This window comes from Apis laboriosa, unplaced genomic scaffold, assembly GCF_014066325.1.
Source record: "Apis laboriosa isolate Shangri-la unplaced genomic scaffold, ASM1406632v1 scaffold16_cov148, whole genome shotgun sequence".
Taxonomy (NCBI): domain Eukaryota; kingdom Metazoa; phylum Arthropoda; class Insecta; order Hymenoptera; family Apidae; genus Apis; species Apis laboriosa.
The window spans coordinates 1,899,165-1,921,664 of NW_025222129.1; the positions used below are offsets into that span (position 1 = coordinate 1,899,165).

The 22,500-nt window shown below is 47.2% G+C and overlaps 1 protein-coding gene across 1 annotated transcript; it reads right to left on the reverse strand.

Annotated features, from left to right (window-relative positions):
- Positions 1 to 2,082: 2,082 nt before the first annotated feature.
- Positions 2,083 to 21,486, reverse strand: LOC122711153. Its single transcript, XM_043929640.1, has 7 exons — positions 21,123 to 21,486; positions 20,722 to 20,952; positions 12,226 to 12,339; positions 11,771 to 11,857; positions 3,580 to 3,780; positions 3,118 to 3,306; positions 2,083 to 3,029 (listed from the first exon to the last, which is right to left on the reverse strand). Exons 1-7 carry the CDS (start codon positions 21,430 to 21,432, stop codon positions 2,287 to 2,289), a joined length of 1,875 nt encoding a protein of 624 aa, XP_043785575.1. The 5' UTR covers positions 21,433 to 21,486; the 3' UTR covers positions 2,083 to 2,286.
- Positions 21,487 to 22,500: the final 1,014 nt, after the last annotated feature.

Below are 22,500 nucleotides of genomic sequence, written 5' to 3' on the forward strand. Positions count from 1 at the left end.
AAGAATCTAATTTATACACGTACAATTTTTTGAAAAGGTAAGCCTTCCAATTGTCCTTCGATTAATCTCGACGAATCCTGTTATCGAGTGAATCTTTAAAGAATCGTTGAGAATCATCGTTGCGCCGAAGCTCGGTGCACGCACGCGCGATCGCGCGGATAAAAAATCGTTCCCTTCGATCGTTCTTCTTCTGTAAACGTATCTGGGACAACATCTTGCGCGAATTTCACCGACGCAGACAATTCTCGGCCGTTCGTTGCCGTGATATTTACCTGTTTCGTAATTAGCAACGTGTATACGGGGATAGCATTTTCATCGGCGTGGAACGCGTCGCTGCGCCCAAAGCCGCCGGTTGTGTCACGGTTGAATACATCGTTTGAAAGATTCATGGGTATGCGGTGTGCCGGGCATTATTGCTCATTTGATCGGGGGCGGCGCATCCGAAAATAATGTAGAAAATTGTTTTGCGGTCTTTTTATCTCGATCCCAGCCACGTGACACGTGCGCGCATCCCCGTGGCGAGGGGGAGGGGGGGGGGAGCAGGAGAGCGAAGGCCTCCTCGCGTAGCCGCGAGCCCTCGCGTAGATGGACCGTTGCGGGTGTGGGGGCGGGGGAGGGGGATGGGGTCGCTTTGTGTGTCCCATCAATCACGCGGACCTTTTCACCGAGCGGATATCGGGCCTGGCCGTTTTTGCGTGCGGTGCATCCCGCTCGATTGCAATCGCGGGGAATTATTGAATCTGCTGCATATCTCGTCCGTCCGGATTAGGTTGGGTTAGTTGGCGCGCGTCCGCGACTTCGCCGATTTTGCCCCTCCCCCTCCCCCTCCGCGAAACGGCCAATTCTCACCCTTCCACGGGAAAGGGATATCGATCCGCGAAACGTGACGGGTGTTTGCAAAATTTTCTACTCGTACGAGAGGGGGAGGACGAGGGGGAAATTTCCGAAAGGATCGGAGTGAATTGAATCAATTTCTCCCCCTCCCTCCCTCTTCTCCGAACTTCTGCCGATCATTTCTAACTTCGTTTTCCATTTTCCACGAAAGGTACAGTTGCTCGAAAGAAAGAAAAGGAGTTTCTTTTCATTTTCTGCGTCTAAGCTGTTCCAGAGCTAAGCTAAAAGGAGAAAGTTTACAAGTAAAAGCTTGTGTCGGCCCCGGTGTGTGGAAAAGCAAACTATCCCTGCGTGGTGGTGGTTCTTGCGAAATTTCAAAAATTTGTTAAACCCGGTTAAAGTTTAAAATGTGCTCGGGGGAGGGAAAAAGAAAAAGGGAGGAAGAAGAAAAAGAAACGAATACTTACTATTCTTCATTGGAAAAGCAGGCTGGCATCGTTCGTCGAAGAAATTACGCTGCTTAAGAAGATGGTCGGATTCGTGGAACGGATGTTATTACTTTATTTGATGACGTACTTAAACAGTGAAAGAATCTGTTCGTCGAGCCGAGTCACGCGAGCAAACGCGAAACAATGTCGTCGATCGTTAACGCCGCGCTTCATCTTCATCGCGTTCGCCGCTGACGGGTCGACGATTAACGATTCGCCTCGTGAGAAAAAAAAGAGGCGAAGAAAAGATAGAGAAAAGAAAAAGGGGGAAAAAAAAGAGAAAAAAAGTGGAAGAAAAGTGACTAACCTGCGGAAACAGTGACATTGGCTTGGACTTGGGATCGTCTTCCGATCTGTGTGATATATTTACAATTCGTCGCGAATTCGCAGTTTCCCTCTCTGGATTGGAAAAAATCATTGGAACGATCCCCGTTCACACCCCGCCGCGATGACAGTTAAATCCTTTCGTTTGTTGCGATTACAATTTATCAAAAATTGCCCTACCCTTGCGTTTCGTTTTCGGTTCACCTTTCTAAAAAGAATTCGATTCCATCGAATGGAAAATAACGAGGTGTAACGAGGATCGTTCGTCGTGATAATAACTCGATTGATCTCACTCACGAAATGACAATGTGGGTATTTAACATACGCTTTTACAACGTACGCGAGATAGTAACCTAAATAATAATTGGACGTCGCTTATATATTTACATATTACATACGAACGTAAACCCTGGTTAGTCCTCGAGTCCATGATAATTCCTGGTCCCAGGACCAGGCTTCTCTCTCGAACCCGTATACGGTGTATACGGTATGTCTGTCCTCTTACCGATCACCGAACCGGTAAACCGTTTAAACCGGCAATCTCAAATCGATCAAGGAGTCGACAACGATCGTTTCATCAATTTTCGGGAAAATTTCGAGAAAGGGGAAGGGGGGGAGGGATCCTCGATCCCGGCTCAATTTAATACGGTCTCCAGACCTGTCTAGGCTTAGGGCTTCTCTCCCTTCTACCTCGTACCACCGCTTCCCTCTCCACGTCCTCCTCCTTCCTCTTGGTGGTCAGATCTTGGCCCACGTTCTCCTTGTCCTGCCCTTTACTCTTCGTGCTAAGATCCACGGTCCCCGCCTCGAGCCGGATCTTCGAGTCCCTGCGTGAGATCTGATGCTCGTCGACGTTCGCCGCCTCTTGATCGTTCTTCGAGTTCTCTATACTCGGCCGAAGGTGAACCGTGCCGTCCTCCTGGAACGCTGTCGCGTCCGCGGTCGTGTCCTCCGTGTCGCTCCTCACCGGCGAGATCCTCGGCGAATCCTGGCCCCCGAGGGACTCGTCGCTCCTCGCGCGATCCCTGTTCGGATCTTGCTCGTTCCTATCGTCCACCTCTATGCTCCCATCCGGGCTGTCCAGCCCGGATCTACCCCGTACCCCGTCTTGATCGTCCTCGTCGTCCCGTCGACTTTTCGCCTCCTTCAACGCGGATTCCGGGCTGCTGCTACCGGCCCGAACCTTCCTCATCTCCTCGACCCTCGCCTGGTCGGGCCTCTGCAACCGTTGCTGCGCCATTCTTAGCGCGAGAGCGTGCCACTCCGGCTCCAGCACGTATTGCTGCGTGTGGTAGAGAGGATTGTAGAGCCAAGAGGATTGAGGCAACAGAGGGGCGAATATCGATCCGAAAATAGACCCCGTCGCCCCGAGAAGATGAAGACCTGTCGGAGTACGCAGGGGTATCAGAGCGTCGGAATTTAACGAGTGACATCTTCGAGAAAGAAATTTGTATTTAGCGGAGGAAGGTACCTTGAAAGTGAGAGTGATGGCCCGACGAAGGGCTAGGCGTTGTGGTGGTCGTGGTAGGCTCAGCCGGAGGCGTGGGCGCCGCAACCGTGGCCGTCGTGAGCAATCCGGGCCCAGGGTTGCCGGGCGAAGTGGTCGGGGTCACCTCCCTCACGGACACGCTGATCGGGCCCAAATCGTTCCTGGACGGTTCTTTTAAAGAAATCGATTCATTCGACCACTGCTACTACCATCCCTCTCGTCAATTAATCATCCGTTATCGAGTCAAATGTTTCTCGACACTGTTACCGAACTCCGATTACCATCCTTTTCTAAGAGATCTAATTTTGTAGAAATTTCTGATATATATATATATATATATATCTATTTTGATATGAGAGAAAGAGAAGAAAAGAAAAGAAGAGAAAAATATTCGTGGATGGTACGTTGGACGTTCCGCGTAAGAGTGTCGGATACAATTCTCACCAGAGTTTGGTCCAGGTAGCCTGGGAGATCTTTGCTCGATACTGTGGTGGAAGGGGTTGAAGGCCGACGCACCAGCTGCCGGAGGATGTGTATGCGAATGGTGGCCGGGAGGCGGCGGAAGACAGTGCGGCGGAAGAGAGCCCCGAGGTAATCCACCCCATCCTTGGCTGGCTCCTTGCTCCAGACCCAGGTGTTGCAAACCTGTGCAATCCAAGGGATCTGAAATTATGTCTGTCGGTCGTTTGGCTTTTCGGCCAACGTCTTGGCCGAGTCGTAATCCGTCCAATCGAAAGGGCGAATTTTTCTTTTCCGAGGAAAGGGAGAGAAGATCGATTCTTTTCCAAGATGCTCGAGTTTTGTTTTTTTAAAAAAAAAAAAAAAAAAAAAGAAGAAGGTAACAACGTGGATTCGAAATTTCGAAATATTTTATTCCGTTGCCGTTAAAAAAAAATGGATAAAAAAGTTGAAAAGTTGGAAAGAGATCGATCTTTGGGCCAGGATGAGGATGGGAACGTGAGGAACGACCGCAATAAATAGCAACGAGGCTGAAAAAGAAACGGGCTCTGGAGGAGATGTGGAAATGTTATATAATGTCAGGTGGATAAACGATCGCCGGATGACAGATAGAGCTGCAGAAACGCTTCTCTTTGACGTAGCGAACGTTTGACGTGGATGGACAGTTAAATTTATCCAACAGAGAATAGAGAAACGATCGATCACCTTTTTTTTTCCTTTTTTTCTTTTTTTTCTTTTTTTTCTTTTTTTTTTTTTTTTAAATACTAGCCGATACCACCCGACGACCATGGGAATCGTTCGCATGTGCAACTATGCAATTAAATTCGCGACATCGAAGGGCTTGATCTGTTCCAACGCGATTACGCCGCTTCCTGTTCTTCCGTTTTCTTCTTCTTCTTCTTCTTATTCTTCTTATTCTTCGATGTACGGAAAAAAGAAAAGAAAAAGAAAATTTCCATCACGATACGAAAACTCATCTCTAGTGAATTAAAGAGGAGTAAAAAGAAAAAGAAAGAAAAAAGAAAGAAAAATAAAAATAAACGAACGTAAGAGAAGAAGAAGAAGAAGAAGAGGAAGAGAAAGAGAAAGAAGAAGAAAAAAAAGTAGAACGAAAGAGTGGAAGAAGCGTTAACAAAAACGAGGGAGGTAAAGAAGTTAGGAAAAACCACGGCGGAACGAGTTACAGCTCGGCAACTCGGGGGGCGGAGGGATGGGCAGGGGAGGGGAGGGCTGGAAAGGAGTAAAAGTGAAGCCCGTAGTCATCGGTATGGTATCGGTTTTTCGAAACACCTTGATCAATAGCAGATTATACCGTCATCTGTACGGGGCAGTTTAAAAATTCCGTGAAAGCTCCGAAGCCAGCGGAGCTTCAGGGGCAAGGGATCGGAACGGGGGGACAGCAAGTAGGGGAAGTGTGTGCTACGGAGTGGGGAGGGTTGTCTGGTCACTGGGGCGTGGGCGTGGCGTGGCGTGCTCGCGACCACCGCTATTGGTCCACGTTCGATCCCCACCAACGGTTGGATCGTCGTTGACGGGGATGGAAAAAGCTCGGTAGGGGTTGAAGGGGTGATTTTTAAGCTCTCTTTAAGCCGAGCTTGCCAGAGAGGACACCACTATCTCGCGTTCTACCACATCGTCGTGGAACTGCCGAGCAGCCCGGCTGCAAACTCGCACGGGGGAAAAGAAAAAGAGGGGAAGAGAGGGAGAGAGAAAGGTTGTAGGATGCAGCTACTTTATGAGGGGATTAAGAAAACGATAAGAGGCGCGCGAAAGCTACGCTCTGAGCGAGCTTAAGGAGGCCAAGGGTTTCCCCTGTACCTGTAAGTGACGACTTTGCTCGCCTGCTCTTTACTCGAAAATCCTTACTCTTTGTGTCGAGAATTTTATATATATATATATATTTATTCGAAATAAAAAATATCCGTTTACCTACTTAATTTTCCTCGTTAAAAATAAAAATATACGTATATATTTATTCTTCGATAAAATTCTGCGAATTGAAACAAATTTTCCAAAATCGATCACGATTTTTTTCGTCAATCCTTTTTAGAATTGTAGGAATTTCATGTTTCATAATGATTTCGATAGAACGAAACTGGCGAACGAATTTTGAAAGCTGATCGGGGGGGTGAGTATCTATTTCAACCAACTCGTAACATACTTTCAATTTAATAAACCCCCAAAACGGTTGGCGTTTTCTCTCTCTCTCTCTCTCTCTCTCTCTNAGCTGATCGGGGGGTGAGTATCTATTTCAACCAACTCGTAACATACTTTCAATTTAATAAACCCCCAAAACGGCTGGCGTTTTCTCTCTCTCTCTCTCTCTCTTTCTCTCGCGGGATGAGAGAGAACTCGCGTGCCGGGGTCGGGAGCGGAGGGGTGGCTGGCGATAATTCCGAAAACAAATGAAGACTAATGAGGGGAGAAGCCAGGCGAGAGGCTCTGAAAGAGTCGGAGGGAAAGAGACACAGTGACGGGAGAGAGAACTGAAAGGGTTCAAGGAGCCGCTACCCTTTAAGGGGTGAGAAATGTTAAGCTTAAACGTTACGGCCCTAGGGTTAGTTGCCTTTATGTGTACCTTCCACCGGAGTACAGAGGCTTTAAGGGATGATGTATTATCGAGCAGCATACTTGAAATATGCTCCGCTGTTTCAGTCACCCCCCCAGAAGCCAACCAACCTGAGCGTAAGTGTTGCTCGTCGTTGTACGTTTAAAACTTATAACCGAGAGAAACTTTATACACTCGACTTAATTTTCGCGATTGCTTGAGAACCTCGTTGAATCGAAAATCGTGACGACGATACGTAGAAAAAATGATAACGCAATTGATGAAATTCGACGTCAACAGAGAATAACATAGAATCGAATCCTTGGATTCTAAATTTTTTTCGAATCTTTAAATCTCCACCTCTTCCTCCGTAGGATCCTCGATTAAGAAAACGATAAACGAAGAGGGGGAGGATCGACGGACGCCTCCAGATTTCTTTCCTCCTTGCTTAAAACTCTAAGCCGCGAGATCTAGAAGCGAATTACGCCTGTCACTGGGGGTAGTGGAAGGAAGAGAGACGAGGGGGTGGAAACTTAAGAGGCGTTTAAAGACGTTGGGCTAAAGGGTGACGGGCAGGCTCGAAAGTAAAGAGTAAAGCCGGTTCCGTTCGGGTTGCTCTCGCTTAAAACCTTTCCGGCAGCCAGCCAGAGATACATAATAAATTAATTCGCGTATTTTCCTGTCCTCCTTATCTATTCAAATCTATGCAAAACAGGAGTTAAAACGCCCTTCTTACTGCTAAGGCGTTAACCCTTGTGTAGCTCGCTCTCGCACACCTCCTCCTCCCCTCTCCATCTCTTTTCAGCTTCTTCTCTCGACCATCCCCGCGCCCCTCGACCCTACCGCCAACCTGCCACCCCCGCCAACTCCCGTTTCCCACGTCCTAGCCTCTCGCTACCGACGGTCGGATGTCTTTGCACACCCACCCTTTGCGCCCGTTCTCATTATCGCGTCGCAGCAACCCCTAAAATGCCACCCTGGAAAGGTCCCTGGCACCGATCTAAGCTCTACGAGGAGATATTTCGAGAAAGGACGAGAGAAAATTGCTGTCTCTCTCCTTCCCACCCGTGCTAACGCCACCTTTCATCTCCACCATCCTCTCTCTCTCTCTCTCTCTCTCTCTCTCTCTTTCCCTCCCTCCTTCTTCTCTTATTTACGCTTGCATCCTCTTTGAAGTTACGAACGTGGATAAAAACGACGAACTTTTCGTAACGCTCATTGTTCACCTTCTTTCCTTCTCTCCTTTCGAGTCACGTCTACTCTCCCAGCGTCTTTCCTCTCCCATTTCTTTTCATTCCTTTCGACACGAATATTGCATACGGAGGGAATAGAAATTGACAAGTTTCGAGCGATGGAATACTACTTTTCCTTCGATCGATCGTTCGACTCGTGAATTCTAATCTCTTGAGAAGAAAATTTTTCGAGCAACAATTTTCCAAAAACGAAATATTCTTTCTTCTCTCGAACGACGAAAGTTTATATTCGATTTAAATTCGTTCATCGATCGTATTTACTGGGTGTATCCCTGCCTCCATTGATACGTAGAAGGAGAAGACGAAACGAGGGGTTGAAAGGAGAAGAACGGGCAAGGGTATCATTAGTTACCGTCGCGGCGACCGAAAGTTCCTGGTCACCCGGGGCCTGATTAAAAGACGGGACACCCTTGCAAGACACGCAAGGAGGGTGAAATGTGACGCGAATTTAAAGGATCCGCCGTGATTTGACGCTGGGGTGGACAGAGGCAACCCTTAAAAAGGGAACCTTTAAGGATCCGGCACCGCACTACTCGTCAAGGGTTACCTCGCTTTCGCCGGTGGACGTGAAAGGGCGTCGTTCAAGACTCGACTCGAGTTCTCTCTGAAAATCGACACCGATCGACCCTTTTTCTTTCTTCCTTTCTAAGAGACTGTACGCGATAATTACGCGTGAATCGATTAAGCTGTCGTCAAACGAGATATTCCATTCGCTCGCTAACTTTATCACCTAACTTTGGTTCGAGAAATAAATTTCAAATTTCGTACGTTTGACAAAAATCAAACCGTACGATTTCGTCTTTCCAATAATATCGATGGTCCCCTTGGATGGAAACTTCGTTGGACGGAAAGGAAGTAAGGGAGGGAAGTGGGTGGAAATGAGAGGAGAGGAGGAAGGAAGTAAGAGGTGGTCCTCTTTAAAAGAAAGAAGGTCCTCGCGTAAGGAAAATCTAGCGTAAAACGATCCGTGAAACGAAGGCGAGCGACAGTTTTAAACTGAACGCTGCTAACAATCTCCCCCAAATGAGGTAAAGGCCACCTTATTGAAACAGGGGTCGCGATTTTTCCGGCTGCTCCCCCAACCTCCCTGGTAGGCGGTTAATTGACACTGGTGGAGAGTGGAAAGAGGTGGAACAAGGGGACGATGGGGGGAAGGGGAGGTTAGGAATCGAGCTGCGCGAGCTGTTCTTGTTAACTCGAATCCCTGGCTGGCTCTCGCGATTTTTCATCCCCTTAGCCAGACTGACAAAGACGCCCTCCCGGGAGCCACGTGATCGGGGTGTTTTCGTCTCCTTCGGACAATCTCTGCGAGGATCTTTTCGCGTGTTGCCACTCACCGAATACATTAATTTTCCCTCCCATCCCTGCTCGTTCTTCCATCTCCTGAAATTGAATCGTGGAAACGTGCATGCGTCTTCGCGCTTCTCTTTAGAGAAGATAAGAAGAATTCCAAGGAAGTTTTAGTTTCTTTTTCTTTTTTCTTTTTTTTTTTTTCAAACGATTGAAATATTTGCAAAAAGAGTCCATCCATTTTTTGCTAAAAATTATTTTTACAAAAATCGACAAAGAAATCAAGAAGAAAAGTAATTATAAGAGCTAGTTACGTTATAAGAAAAGCTTCAAAGGAAGGAGAAAAAGAGAGAGAAATATCCACGAATGGAATAAAGACAACCGAATTTCAATGATCTTCAGCATAAAAATATCGAAATTTTAGCCTTTTCAAACGATTGAAATATTTGGAAAAATTCCAAGAGTTTATCCTTCTCGCTAAAAATTATTTAAACAAAAATTGATAAAGTAACCAAGAAGAAAAGCTATTTTTTATTTTTTATATCACGAGAGAATCTTTAAAGAAAAGAGAGAAAGAGAGAGAAATATCCAGGATTGGAATAAAGACAACCGATGATCCTCAAGAACAGCATAAAAATATCAAACTTTTAATTTTTTCAAACGATCAAAATATTTGGAAAAATTCCAAGAGTCCATCCTTCTCGCCAAAAAAATTATTTAAAATCGACAAAGAAACCAAGGAAGGAAAAAGTAGTACAACTAGTTACGTCGCGAGAGAATCGTCAAAGGAAGGAGGGAAAGGAAGAGAGGAATATCCACGAGTGGAATAAAGACAGCAACTGTACCGGACTTCGATGATCCTCGGGGATAGCATAAAATTCGAGCCTCCCCTCGAGCTAGGCCCGAACGAAATTTAATAACATCCCCCTAGTTACACCTCAATGGGCACCTTAACAACCCCTGTGTCGGGTAGCCGGCCGTCTCTCACCGTTCTCTCGCTCCATCCCCCGTTCTCCTCTCCTTATCAACCCCGAACGCGGATATCTAATAAACCAGCTCTTGAAACGCGTCTTTATCCGAGCAACGATAGTCGCCCTTTACCCCTCCTCCTCCTCCCCTTCCCTCTCTCTTCGGCTCGTTTCCACAGGGCGGGCGAAAGTTGGAAAGCTGTCCGACTGACCCAAGTGGCGAACTGGACGGAGGCGCAACCTGTGCGCTGACCGTCGAACTACCAGCGAAAGGGTTGAAAAAGTGGTGGACACGAGCCGGGAATAAACCGATCGATATGAGGATGATGTCGGTCGCGACTGCGACCCAGTTACGCGACCGCGCGTTTCCTATGGATTGAATTCATTGTTGAAGGATAACAGTTAATAGAAGAAAACGTTTCTTCCATTCGCATCGTTCGCGTAAGATAATCGTTCGCGAGAAGAGAGATGAACACTTCCTCTTCCCCTTCTTCTTCTTCTTCTTCTTCTTCTTCTTCTTCGATTCGAATCATCATTATTATAATGTTTAATAATCATCGCGAGAATTATTTGATCTCTGATGAATTTCGCGTAATCGTTTCTTATAGAGAGAATAATTTTTTTATTTCTCGAGAAAAGGAGGAGGAAAGAAGGAAGAAGAGAAGGAAAAGACAAACTGTTGGCTATTAACAAGATTGAAAGATTCGAGAGACGACGAACCGAAGAAAAAGTGCGAGGAATAATCGCGAAAATAGAATTTCTCGCAATTTCCTATACCCTTTTTCATATACCCCTCAGCTATTTTCCCACCCGCACCGACGAGGGGGAGGGGGAAGGGGAAGGTCTCGTCTCCGCAAAATATCCAACGCGGCGAACTTCCATCGCATAGCTCGGTAATTCGATTCAGCCGAGCTGTATAGCCGCGTTACGACACGAGGCTGCGACACTTCCGCTCACCGATTACGACCGTGGAACAATTTTATGCAGCCGACCTGGAAATTGTTGCGTCCATCCTCGTTAGCTGAAATTACTGACGGGAAAATCTGGAAAGAAGGAAAGAAGGAAAGGGGAGGGGAGAGGGGGAGGAAGGGGGAGGGGGAGGGAATACGACGACGGGGGCGCGGTCCTTGATTGAGTAGACCACGGGCAGGGGGGATGAGGGGGACAAAAGGATGGGATAGGGGGTTCAGGAGGGAGGGGGGTTGGGGGCCTGCGTGGATAGGGGTGGATGGAGAGGGAAGGAGAGGGGAGGAGGGATAGGAGAGCAGAGACGAGAAATCGACGGCAGGACTGCTACTCCACACTACCCCCGGGGGCAGCAGGGGAGAGAAGCTCCGTTAAGCCGCTTATCATGCCGAAACAATACACTGTCGGTGCACCAGTATCAGTAGCCGACCCTCGCCGCTCGAGGCTAGTCCCATCAAAATTTCGAGCTTCGAACGAATTTGAATTGGAATCCGCGCCGCCAAACTAACGCCGTCCAATCCTCCGCCGCAGGAAATTGCCGGTGGGACTGACTGCCCAGTTTTTCTCGATCATCGGGGAGATCGAGTCGAACGGGGAGGAAATTCTATCCGCCTTCCAGAGATGATCGATGATATTTTCAGAAAGAAAATTGTAACTTGCGGTTCCGGATGGATTTCATGGATATCGAGTGGAGGAGGAGGAGGGGGAGGAATAATTGTGAAGGAATAATTCGTGTTCGAGGTTCGTGAAAATATAAGCGATCGCAACTTGTCCGTCTTCATCCCACGGAGGATGATCGGGGAATTTTCGAGAGGGGACGAGAGAAGCGAAACGGGGCGCAAAGTTTCGTCGAAGAGTGGCGTCGACAAACGAAAGGCCGGGGACTTAATCAGAGTCTTCTCCACTTAGGCGCCCCGTGGCAAAACTCAATTTTGAGTCGGCGCCTGCCGACGCTCAATTTTGACACCCTTCGTAGCCACCAAGCCAGCCAACACCGGAGCAAGCTTGCCTTCGCGACACAGGGGAAGGGGATGAAACGCAGGGTTGTAAACTTAGTTATCCGGTTGCCACTGAGACGCGCTACGAGGCGGATGCCGCGCTATGCGCAGGTAGCGCGTCTCTGGACGAATCTTCTATCGGCAGACACTTACCGGTCAACTTGAATCCCAGGGGATCCTGAGGGTGGCCGAAAGGGAAAGGCCTAGGCCCGAAATGAAACGGGTGGAAAGCCTGGTGCCCTGAAACGCAACGTGCTTCATCAATCGGTGTGACGTGTACAATTCGTGTATATCTTATCTTTTGGACAACGAGATGTTAAAAGATCTATCGTGTGAAGATAATTGGGTTATTATTTTAATCGGTGAACGAATGGTGATCTAGTGTCCAATGATTCATTCGTACATAAGTATAATAACAATTGATACAAAATTGCATTCTCAAACGGTTAATTCTATCGTCGTAGTTTTTAATATTATTCAAATTGATAAAATATACTCGATACTTTTTTTTAGAAACGAAAAAAAGACGATTAAACCCACTATTATCCCTGATCACCTTCTTCCAAGAGCGGAGTTACCCACTGTTGGTAAAACGTTGTAGCACTCACTTGTTTTCGATCTAGGTTCTCTCGGTCCATCCACGGTGACCTTGATTGCTTTAGATAGGGTGGCTACCTGAGGTGGCGACGTTTGCAGCATAATCGTCAAGGTGAAACTCTTTCCTAAAAAAAAAAAAAAAAAAATAGAGACTTGAAACAGTTGATGGAATTATCGCCAGGCGGTAAATCGAGATCATCCGCGTATTTTCTAACTTTCTCATTTCGACATTAATGAAATCGTAAATCGTAAAAATAATAAAAAAAAACTGTGTTTCACACGAAATATCAGTAAGAATCAAAAGAAGAAAAGATAAAAATATAAAATAAAATTACGGAATACGGAAAAAACACTGTTTTCAAATATTATACGAGACAATAGAACAACAGTCTCGAGAAATTAGTTCGCGATCCACCCCAATTCCGGATCAGGGAGAAATCAACAGGAAAAACAGACAACGATTTCTTACACGGTTTCCTTTGCTCGCGACGAGCGTCATCCCCAATGGTGAAACCACCCCTCGTTTTCCGCGTTTGTCATCGCGTTTCGACATCATAAATCATAAAACTAATAAAAACTGTCTCTCGCTCGAAATATCGCAAGAATCGGAAGAAGAAATTTAAAAATATAAATAATAATTACGGAATAATAGAGAAAAAGCACTTTTCTTTCAAATATTACACGAGGCGACAGAGCCAATTGCAAAAAAATTCCATCCGAAAATTCCGGAGAAATGAACAGGAAAAACAGACAACACGGTTTTCTTACACGGTTTTCCTTGGTCGCGACGAACATCATCCCCAATGGCGAAACGACCCCTCGCCAACGCGTTTTTCGCGAGAAACGCGGCCAACTGTTGGCGAAAACGGCGACGGCCGCTCGCGGGGTGCGTTCGCTGGAAACAAAACACAAATGTGCCGGAAGTAAGGGGTGAACGAGTGGCGCCGCCGCGTCGATGTTTGCCCCGAATCGGCTGGAATATGTTAATGTCGGGAGAGGCTAAACGCGAGCCCACCCCCGACAAATGTACGCGGCCGTTTGTCACGCGCGATTTCGTCCTCTCCACCTTTTCCCACCGATCCTCCACCACCACCCCTCGTCGATCGGTTCGATCGTTCGATCCGCGCCATCGTCCGCGCCCTGTCAAAGCCCTTCGCCGCGTTCTATCTTGTCGTTCCAATCGACGAGAACTCCGCATTTTCGCTTTCAAATTTGTCGCCTATCGAAAATTCTCTCAACAGTGTTTGTCGCGCGGGTTGTGTTCGTTTCGTTTGAGAATCGTTTGCGCTAGACGATCGTCAACTAGATTTTCTCTCCCGTTTAAAAAAAAAAAATAATTTTAATAATATTCGTCAATATTTTTCGTCGAACGATAAAAATATTCGCTCAACTTGAAATTTGGTAACCGAGCTTCATCATTAGCTTCATTCGTTCGATTATACGAAGCGGGGCCAATTGTTAAAAGAGGGAACTGAATCATATATTCCCCATCCCAAAATCCATGGTCAAGTTTGAACTTTCGACGGCAAACTTTCTCGAACGGCAAAACTTTCTCGATTCTCGACGATCAGCTGGGATAGGTCGGTGGGGGGAGGGGAGGAGGGGAGGAGGGGGGGGGAGGAGGAATGGAAGGGGGAATGGAGGGGCGGGGAGGGGGAGGTTAAACGATGAAATAAAAGCTGGCACTTACCCGCGTTTTCGCGCTACGAGCGCCGAGTTATACGGCTTATAATGGGGTCGGCGTGCATACACGCACGCGGTTGCGCAGTTTTATTTTATGGCGGCGTGGGTTGGACGGCAAACGACCGGGTTTTTACGGTGAACCACGACATTTAACCGGCTTACCGCCGTCGTCCAGCGAAATATTCAGCTCCGGACGTTTAACGTCGCTCAGGAAATCTGGTCCTTCCTCCCCGCGAGTTCCGCTCGTGGAACTGGGAGGAGAACTGTTGCTTCCGAGAGTTATTTAACAATCTCGCGTGCGTGAGAAGCGTCGAGAAAAATTCGAGTAGAATTCGCTCGAACGTGAAAGAATGATTCGAGAATAATTTCTCGAAGGAAGGAAGGAAGGAAGGAAGGAAGGAATTTTCATTTGTACGTTGATAATTCGATCGTTGATGGAATGAAGAAAAAGAAAAAAATAATTACCACGCGTGATATTCTTCGAATGATTTGACGATTCGATGGAAAAAACGATGGGGAGGAGGAGGAAATTCATCGATGGTTTTTAATCCTTCGAATGAGAGATCGAAAAAAAAAAGAAATATATATATATACACCGGTGGAAGGGAAAAAATTTATTCGAAACAGAACACAGAGATTTTGGAGGGTGGAGAAGCGGAGGGTTAACAAGGGCAAAGTTTATTGCCGGTGCGGTGTCAGATTCGTGATGGTGGTAGCGGCGCGAATCGAGGGTGATGGCAGGCGTTTTGAGGGTGTTTATGAGGCATTATGTGTAACTCGCTGGAAGAACGATCCTCCCCCTTGAGGTCTGCTGCCCTCCACCTGTCTACGCTCGCCGAAATTGTAATTCGTTGCGTGCTAAACGCTGCCTTTCCACGCATCAATCTGCGCCCTGTTGCAGCCTTTTGCATAATTTCTCAATCCAACCACGTACACAACCAAATATTACAACGCTCCTCGTTACAAAGCCTATATATTTTCCAAAACGTGTTCTTCTTCTCCCTTTCCAATCGTTCATCCACTATTTATCTCCACCCATCCTCCCAAAAAAAAAAAAAAAAAAGAAACCTCGTACTCGTAATTATCTACTCGTTTCCATCATCGTTCAAATATCCACGATCCACGAAAACGATCTATCTCGATACATCTTACATTTTTTTCGTATCTTCGGTTTGGAAAAATGGATTGCTCGAAGGTTAATCGCGGCTCCTCCTCAAAGAGATATCCGCGGTTTCGAGATCTCGACCGCGATAAAAAGAATAATCGCCGGAGGATTTTTCTTCTCTAAAACTAAAAGAAAAAGAAAAAACGCAAGCATGATGGCCGCGCGTTCACATAAGCTCGCGTAAGTCCGCGTCAATTTACACGACAAGGATTTGCACACCGCGAGAAGACACGAGAGAACGTTCGCGTACACCCTAAGTTTGCCCAGGGATCATGCAGTGTTAAAAACTCCCCTGTTTGCCGGCGAGGCTCGTAGCCGAGGGTGGCTCGGATCGTTATTTCAGAGTGTTTGTCGTGTTTTAAGATTCTGACGTTTTGACTGGCCGAATCGCCTGCCGGAACGAGGCGGAACTCGTGTCGTCTCCTATCGACTGCCCTTCTTCTTATTTCCCAGGAATACTGTTCTCGGTTGATTGCTCAGAGAGAGAGAGAGAGAGAGAGAGAGAAAGAGACAATTTTTAAGAAAGGACGAGCTAATTGACGCCGACCAGAGTTATATTCCGACTTATCAAAAAAGGGACAAAGGGAGGGACAAGAGGGGGGACAATTTGCGTAAACGGGCATTGTTTATACCCGCTCAAGAAGAATCCTCCCATCTATACAATTTCACGTGGAAACGACGATTAACGTCTCGCGACGGTTAGAGCAAACTGTTTCAGGAATTCGTCTTTAATTACCATGTTGTACCGCGCGTTTTTTCTTTTTTTTTTTATTTTTCTTCTTTTCGCTGGAAACCGGATCGAGAAAGCGAAAAAGCTGAAAAACGGAGTAGGATAGGAAGGGTGAAAAAACGAGGCAAGTCGAAGCCTCGTTTACGGTTGATCGAAGGGAGGGAGGGAGGGAGGGAGGGAGAGCGGCAACGAAGGATAGGCGAAGATAGGAGGAATCTTTGGGGGGAAGGGCAGCGATGGACATCGAGTCGAGGATTCATCGGAGCGAGGGCACGGCGCACGGTTGAAAAGGGCGAAAGGAGGAGAAACGTGGAGAGCGTGGAATTAGCATATGTAAAAAGAAACAGTGGCGCGTACGACGAGGGGAGAGGAGGCCGGGAGGAAAAATAATGTTTAATCGGTAGAAAATCTCGGTGCAGTCATCCGTCGTAGAACAGCTTCTCCCTTCCACCTCTCCCTCCTACCTGCCTACCCACCCCCTCTCTCCGCGTCTCCTGCGTGATCCTTTACTTGAGAGAGGGCTGGATTTTTTAATTTTTAATTGGGAAAAAAACGTCGCTGAGGTGGTCGACGAAATCCCACCGAGTCCCTCTCTGAATTTCGACGACGTTCCACCCTCCCTCCCTCCCTCCCCCTTCTCTTCCTTTCTCCCTTCATCCTCCCCCCTCGATTCCTTGCCACCCAGACGGGGAGGGGGGGGGCAGAAGGGGGAGGCCATTTTACGGATTATATAGATAGATTATTCGTTCGATGGAATATGATTAAGTGGAATTTTAGAAGCGGTCGAGTATCGAGGAGGAGGGAGCTACTAAGTTTCTCCGGAGGAATTCTCTTCCCCCCTCCTTCTCCGCCAACAGGAGCGCGATAATTAATTAGGAGAAGGGTGGAGGGTTTCCGCGTGTAAGTCACGCACGATCGAAGCGAAATTTCGGCAAACGATGGTCGGCAACAGCTGTTCCACCCATAGCGGAGATCGAAAGGAGTACAAGATAAAGAACCTTCGCTACCCTCTTCAACGTGGGTGGGACGGGTACCGGGTCTACGACTTATTAAATCATTTCCACGCATTTCTTCAACTTCCCATTTCGTAACTTCGAACGGATGAAATATATATATTTGAATCGTGGAAGCAACAGGAAACGGAATTTTACAATGGCGAGAAATGCGACGAAGATTAATAGAGAGAAATTCTTTTTTTTTTCGAAATCTGATCGACAAGAAGCGGGAACGGATCGGTCGGAATTCGATTCGGTTGAAAGACGAAGAGACGAAGGGGTGGAAGGGGTGTGTAGTTGTCGAGGAGGATTGCGTGAATCACGGTCTAAAACAAGGCCGCTACGGTATTAGCAGGAGGAGGAGAAAGGAACGAGTGGCGAATCCATTGCGCGAGGACATCGGTCAGGATCCGGCCTGTCGATAGTTGGAGCTTTGCCTCTGGATTCTGCCGCCTCCAGCTCGAGCCCGAGCACGTCATAAAACACAGGTAACTCCGGTATTTATGTCCGTCGTTTTTACGCCCGTCGCTGGCCACCGGGGGCTCGCAGCGAGCTCGACCGGCCACACACGCGCGCGCGTCTCGTCGCCGCCTCGTGACTCTCTCCTAGGCAACAGAGGAGAGAGCTTCGCGCTAATCCCTGTCAGGAACGAAAGGGGTGGCCGAGTGATATACGCCTCTGCGCCGCTATGATAATATCCCCCTCCCCCTCCGTCGTCCGCTCCCGACCGGGACCACCCTTTTGTTTCGCGACTACCACCCACTTTTCCCCGCGAGCAACTGCGAAAGAGATCGCCTTTCTCCTCCGTCCAAGATCCCATCTCTTCCCAAACTCGAAATCGTCCGAGCGACACGCGAAAGCGGCTATCTCGCTGACCATCGTTATCTCGCCCCGATCTTTCGCGATATCTCGATTCGAACGCGTTATTGGCCCGCGATTGTTGCAATTAACTTGGACTACACTCGAGAGATAACGGGAATTATCGCTCGGTTGTATTTCGACGTTATCGATACGTGGTTCGGTTATCTACGGATATAAAAATTGGATAGGAAAAAAGGAGAAGGAAAAAAAAAAAGAGAAAAAGATCGTTCGCAAAATCGGATCGACGATTTTCTTCGACGATTCGAAAAATTCGACGGGAAAGAAAGACGGAAGAGCGGAACGAAGGATCGAGGAATTTTTTTCCGGTGAAGCAACGATTCCGCCACCCGACTAAAATCATTCCTCGTCCGCATTCGCAGTATTAAATTGGCATGGCGAAACCCGCGAGCGAGCATGGAACAAATATTTACCCCGAAATGTGCGCCCGGTGAGCGCGGGCCACGTGCAAAATAACGGAGGCGAAAAAACGGAGAAAAATGTACACACGGGATCCGTATATGAAGCGGCCGCCTCGTGTGACTCGCGTCTCTTCGCGGTATTATGCGCGATACACGACGTGACTCGCCTGCAAACATCATAAATTTTCCATTTATTTAGCAAATCTGTTTATCCGACTCCGTAGACGATAACGATTGTTATCGGCGTGTTATCGGCGATCGCGTATTTTCTACCGGATCGCCCGAAATAAAAAAAACGTGTCCGCGCAACCACGGCTCGCAACCACGGTTTTTACGGTTTTTAAAAAAGGCGTAGAAAAGATTCTCGTTAATTGAAAATTGGTTCGTAACGTTCGCCGAGTCGAGAGGTTGTTAATGTTGAAAAAATCCGACGTTTGCTTTTTTCCTCCCCCTACCCCCTTGACTTCCTGCTACCTTTATCGGTATTTTAGGTATCGATTCCTTCAAAATATATACAAATCTAGACACGTGTTTGCTCTCGATACTCCCCCTTCTCCAATATACTCTCGATAACGAATACATTAGAAATGAATGACACTCCGATGATTCTCGAAATACGAATTATTTTATTCGATTCGAGGGACAAGTATTATCGAGAATCCCGACATTCTCGAGGAATTAGATCGATTAATTTCTCGTGATAATAATTGGCACGATAAACCGGGTATCGGTACGTATATAAAAATCTCGACAAAACTCGAAGGGAAATTTCGCAATTTCGCAAGGGCGGGGAAGATGGGGATTCGTCTGGAGGAGGAAATATTTCGAAACGGATCGGAGGATCGGAATTTTCCGGACACGCGGAAAACAATCTTGCATGATCCGTCACTCTCATAGAGGTTTTAGAAGCAAATCGTTGCGTTCGGCTGGTAGTTAGGGGCTGCCCGTAATACAGTAATGAGGGCTTACTGCCATGGAAACCAAAGCCGCTTACAGCCAACCACTCTACTCCCAGCCACCCCCTGCCACCCCTTTGCCACTCTCTCGCTCTCTCGCTCTGCCCGTCCTATTCTGTCATCTCCTATATATATATATATAGTATATATATATATATATACATATATGTACTATATATATCCTATATATATATATCCGCGATATCCTTCTCGTCCGACGAGTTTCGCGAAAAAATGGTGAAAATTCGCCACGTTCGTTCCTTCTTCTCGCGGCAACAGGATCGAGAGAAGGAAGGCGAGAAATGCCTTTTAAGCGAGATGATTCGCTATTTTTCGCTATAATTTCGAATCTTGCAGTGTGTTTTTTTTTTTTTCCTTTTCAAACTTGTTGTTTAATCTTCGAGAAAAATTGCGTAACTTTAGAAAAATTCACCTCTTAACCGATTCTTCGATTCTGTTAAAAAAGAAGAACTCTAAGAGTCTAAGATCTAAAGAGAGAGGCATTTTTATGAATCGATCGCGAGCAATGTGAAATCTTTCCCAGGGAAATATCGAGGAAAATATTCGAAATTTATTTACGTGGCAATGTCGGGTGACAGGGGATGATCGATCGAAAAAAAAAGAAAAGCATTTAAAACACCGTTTAAGAAGAAAGTTTGCGCGTGTGAACGGAAGAGAGATGATAGTCGCGCAGACCCCGCAATTTCCTTTTCCAATTTGCCATAAACAAGTCGACCGGCCCCCTCGTTAACCACCTAGCAGCTCGTGACTGCTGCTCTCTTGTGAAAGTTGCTCGCGATGAAAAGAAGAAGAAAAAGAAGAAGAAGAAGAAGAAGAAAAGGGACAAGTCGTTGCCAGTCGGTCGAATTAAAGGAATTAAAGGACGCCTCGTTACTCGTATCTCTCTGGATCCTCGGCCACCCTCTCGGCCGGAAAAAAACGGGCCAGATTCGAAGGGGGAGAATGGAAGAAGGGCGCAGGGTGAGCAACTTGCTTCTTCCACCCTGACTCGATCCCGCCCGAATCGCGACACCGTTTGCATTAAGAGTTCGTAATGCCAGCGATTATTAGGCCGCATTATTCAACCCCGACCTAGGACTCCCCCCCGATTTTCCTTTTTTCTCTCTCTCTTCTTTTCCACCTCTCACTTTGTCCTCGAAGGAACGGTGAATTATTGACACGCGGAGGCGGGAATTAAAAAAAAAAATCTTCGCGACTAATATACCGGTCGAGATATCGAGACGGAGTCACGAAGAGAGAGAGAGAGAGAGAGAGAGAGAGAGAGAGAGGGAGGGAGGGAAAGAGAGAGACTACGACACCGTGTTTGCAGGATGAATTAAAAATGAGGATGGAACGAAGGGGCCAGCTGCCTCTTTTCGCCTCGCGTCCGAGGAAAAACGAGGCCATCAGTTGGCCCACCGTCTTAATGTACCGACTGCTGAATGATTTAAGACGCCTTCCAGAAACGCCTTCCTTCCAGCTACGGGTACGGGTGATCGAATTTTTTCAATCGTTCTCCCTCCTCCCCCGCTTAATCGTCTGCCTGGTTTAAGGAATCACGAGTGATCCTTTAAGGGGGAGCAAGAGAAGGTGAACGAAGGTTTGTGATAGATTTTTCTTTTTTTGGAAAATTCTCCTTTTCGATCTCGTCTTTGGTCGAAGAGTTATACGGTGATATGGAAAATTGCAATGTCTTACCTCTACCGCTTCTACCGACGAACCTAAGATCGTTGAACTTGGCCACTTGATTCTTCATCACCGCGGTGGAATTTCTCAATTCCGCGCAGCAATTCTCGTCGTTTCCTGCACGCACTGTCACCAAGGTCCCGTCACCGACCTCGCCCAAGGCTACCACCTTGAACGCTACCGGAAGCGTCTTGTTTGACCTCCAATGCGCCGGTAATACCGTGCAGACCACGTGAGGAGAGCCTGTTCGCCACCGTTACCGAATTAATCGGTGAATTCTTTTTTTTTTTTTTTTTTTTTTTTTTTTTTTTNNNTTTTTTTTTTTTTTTTTTTTTTTTTGGTCTACGATATCGAACATCGCGCGAAAAGGGGAGGAGAAATTAAAAATCGTTTCCACCCGATTGTTCTCTTACCTGTTCGCACGAGTTCTCCCGGATGCTCGGCGAAGAGACCGTCGAGAGTTCTCTCGGTGAGCAGGTCCGCGGTGAGGGCATAATCCGGAAGATTGTTACCACCGGTGGATCCTTGCGGGGGAACCTCGTTCGCCAAATGCATTCTTCTCCTCGTGGACGAGGTCCTGGTCCGTCTGATTCTCGCTGCACCGATCTGATGCGTGGTGTTCCCCTGATGCTCTTGGTGACCGTTTCGGAGCAATCTCGGGTCAGGATAGTCCAGGCCTAGAGGCCGATCCTCGGGGCGTGCATCTCGTAAAGGATTCGTCATGAGAACGGGATCATCGGACTCTTTTCCGCCAAGATTTCCCTCCTCGACGATGAGCGTCCAACGATTCGACTCAATTTTTTTTTTCTCCCCAATCCCACCGTCATCAACCAACCGATCGTTCTTTTTATCGTTCCATCTGCCGCCACTTAAATTTAAAATTTATCTTACTCTTATTATCCTTGTGTTTTTCTTTTTTTTTCTTTTTAATCAAAGAATCTCGTGCAAAGAAGCAAACGTGTAAAAAAAGATCGAACTAATAAAGTGGATCGATAAAGATGATCATTACGGAACAACTGGAGGATCGGTTAAAGAGGGGAGGGGAGGAGGAGATCCCTGGTGATTTCTGGCCGGCCCCGCGTGGCTCTGGGATCTCTTTGATCCTTATTTCATTATCCCCGCGACGGGGCCGAGATAAGAGAGCATCCGTTTGCAAATTCTTCTTTCCTCTCGTCTCGGGGATTGCCAAGTCGCGGAGAAAATTCGTTTTATTGGAATCGACGTGGGGTCGTCGCGTGGCCTCCCCCCTTCGTTTCCTCGTTTCTTTGATCGGATGCACGCTCTCCGCTCCGCGACTTCGTTTCGACGGAAGTGAAACGAACCACCACGACGTCAAACCGCTCCACTATCCGAAAATTAGTAAAACGATGCACCACTTGGAAATCTCTCTCTCTCTCTCCCTCTCCCTCCCTCCAATGTCCCGCGGTCGATCGAAATTACTCCACGTTCCTGTCGCACATCAGCACTTCTGCCCGACCATCTAACAGGTGTTAACTCTGTACTCGGGATCCTCCAAGCCAGCCCCACAAGCCGCAACACAAATCTCACATACGCACATTATTCTTCCAAAGTATCCAAACTCTCTCTCTTCCTCTCTCTTCCTTTCTCTCTCCGCGTATAGTTCACCACCATCGATCCACTTTTATCCTCGTCGTTTAATTTAAAGATTGAACCGTTCGTCACCCGTTTTTGTTTGCCAATGATGCGTCCATGTCCACCGCGCACTTTTCTTTCTCTTCCAATCGTCACAAAAAAGATTGTCGAATCGAAAAATCGAATCCCAAGGTTCCG

Coding starts and splice junctions, on each gene's coding strand:
- LOC122711153 (XM_043929640.1), bottom strand. CDS start 21,432: ATGACGAATCCTTTACGAGATGCACGCCCCGAGGATCGGCCTCTAGGC. Junction 11,858..12,225: donor AGAACCTAGATCGAAAACAA/GTGAGTGCTACA, acceptor GTTGCGTTTCAG/GGCACCAGGCTTTCCACCCG. Junction 3,307..3,579: donor GCTACCTGGACCAAACTCTG/GTGAGAATTGTA, acceptor TTTCTTTAAAAG/AACCGTCCAGGAACGATTTG.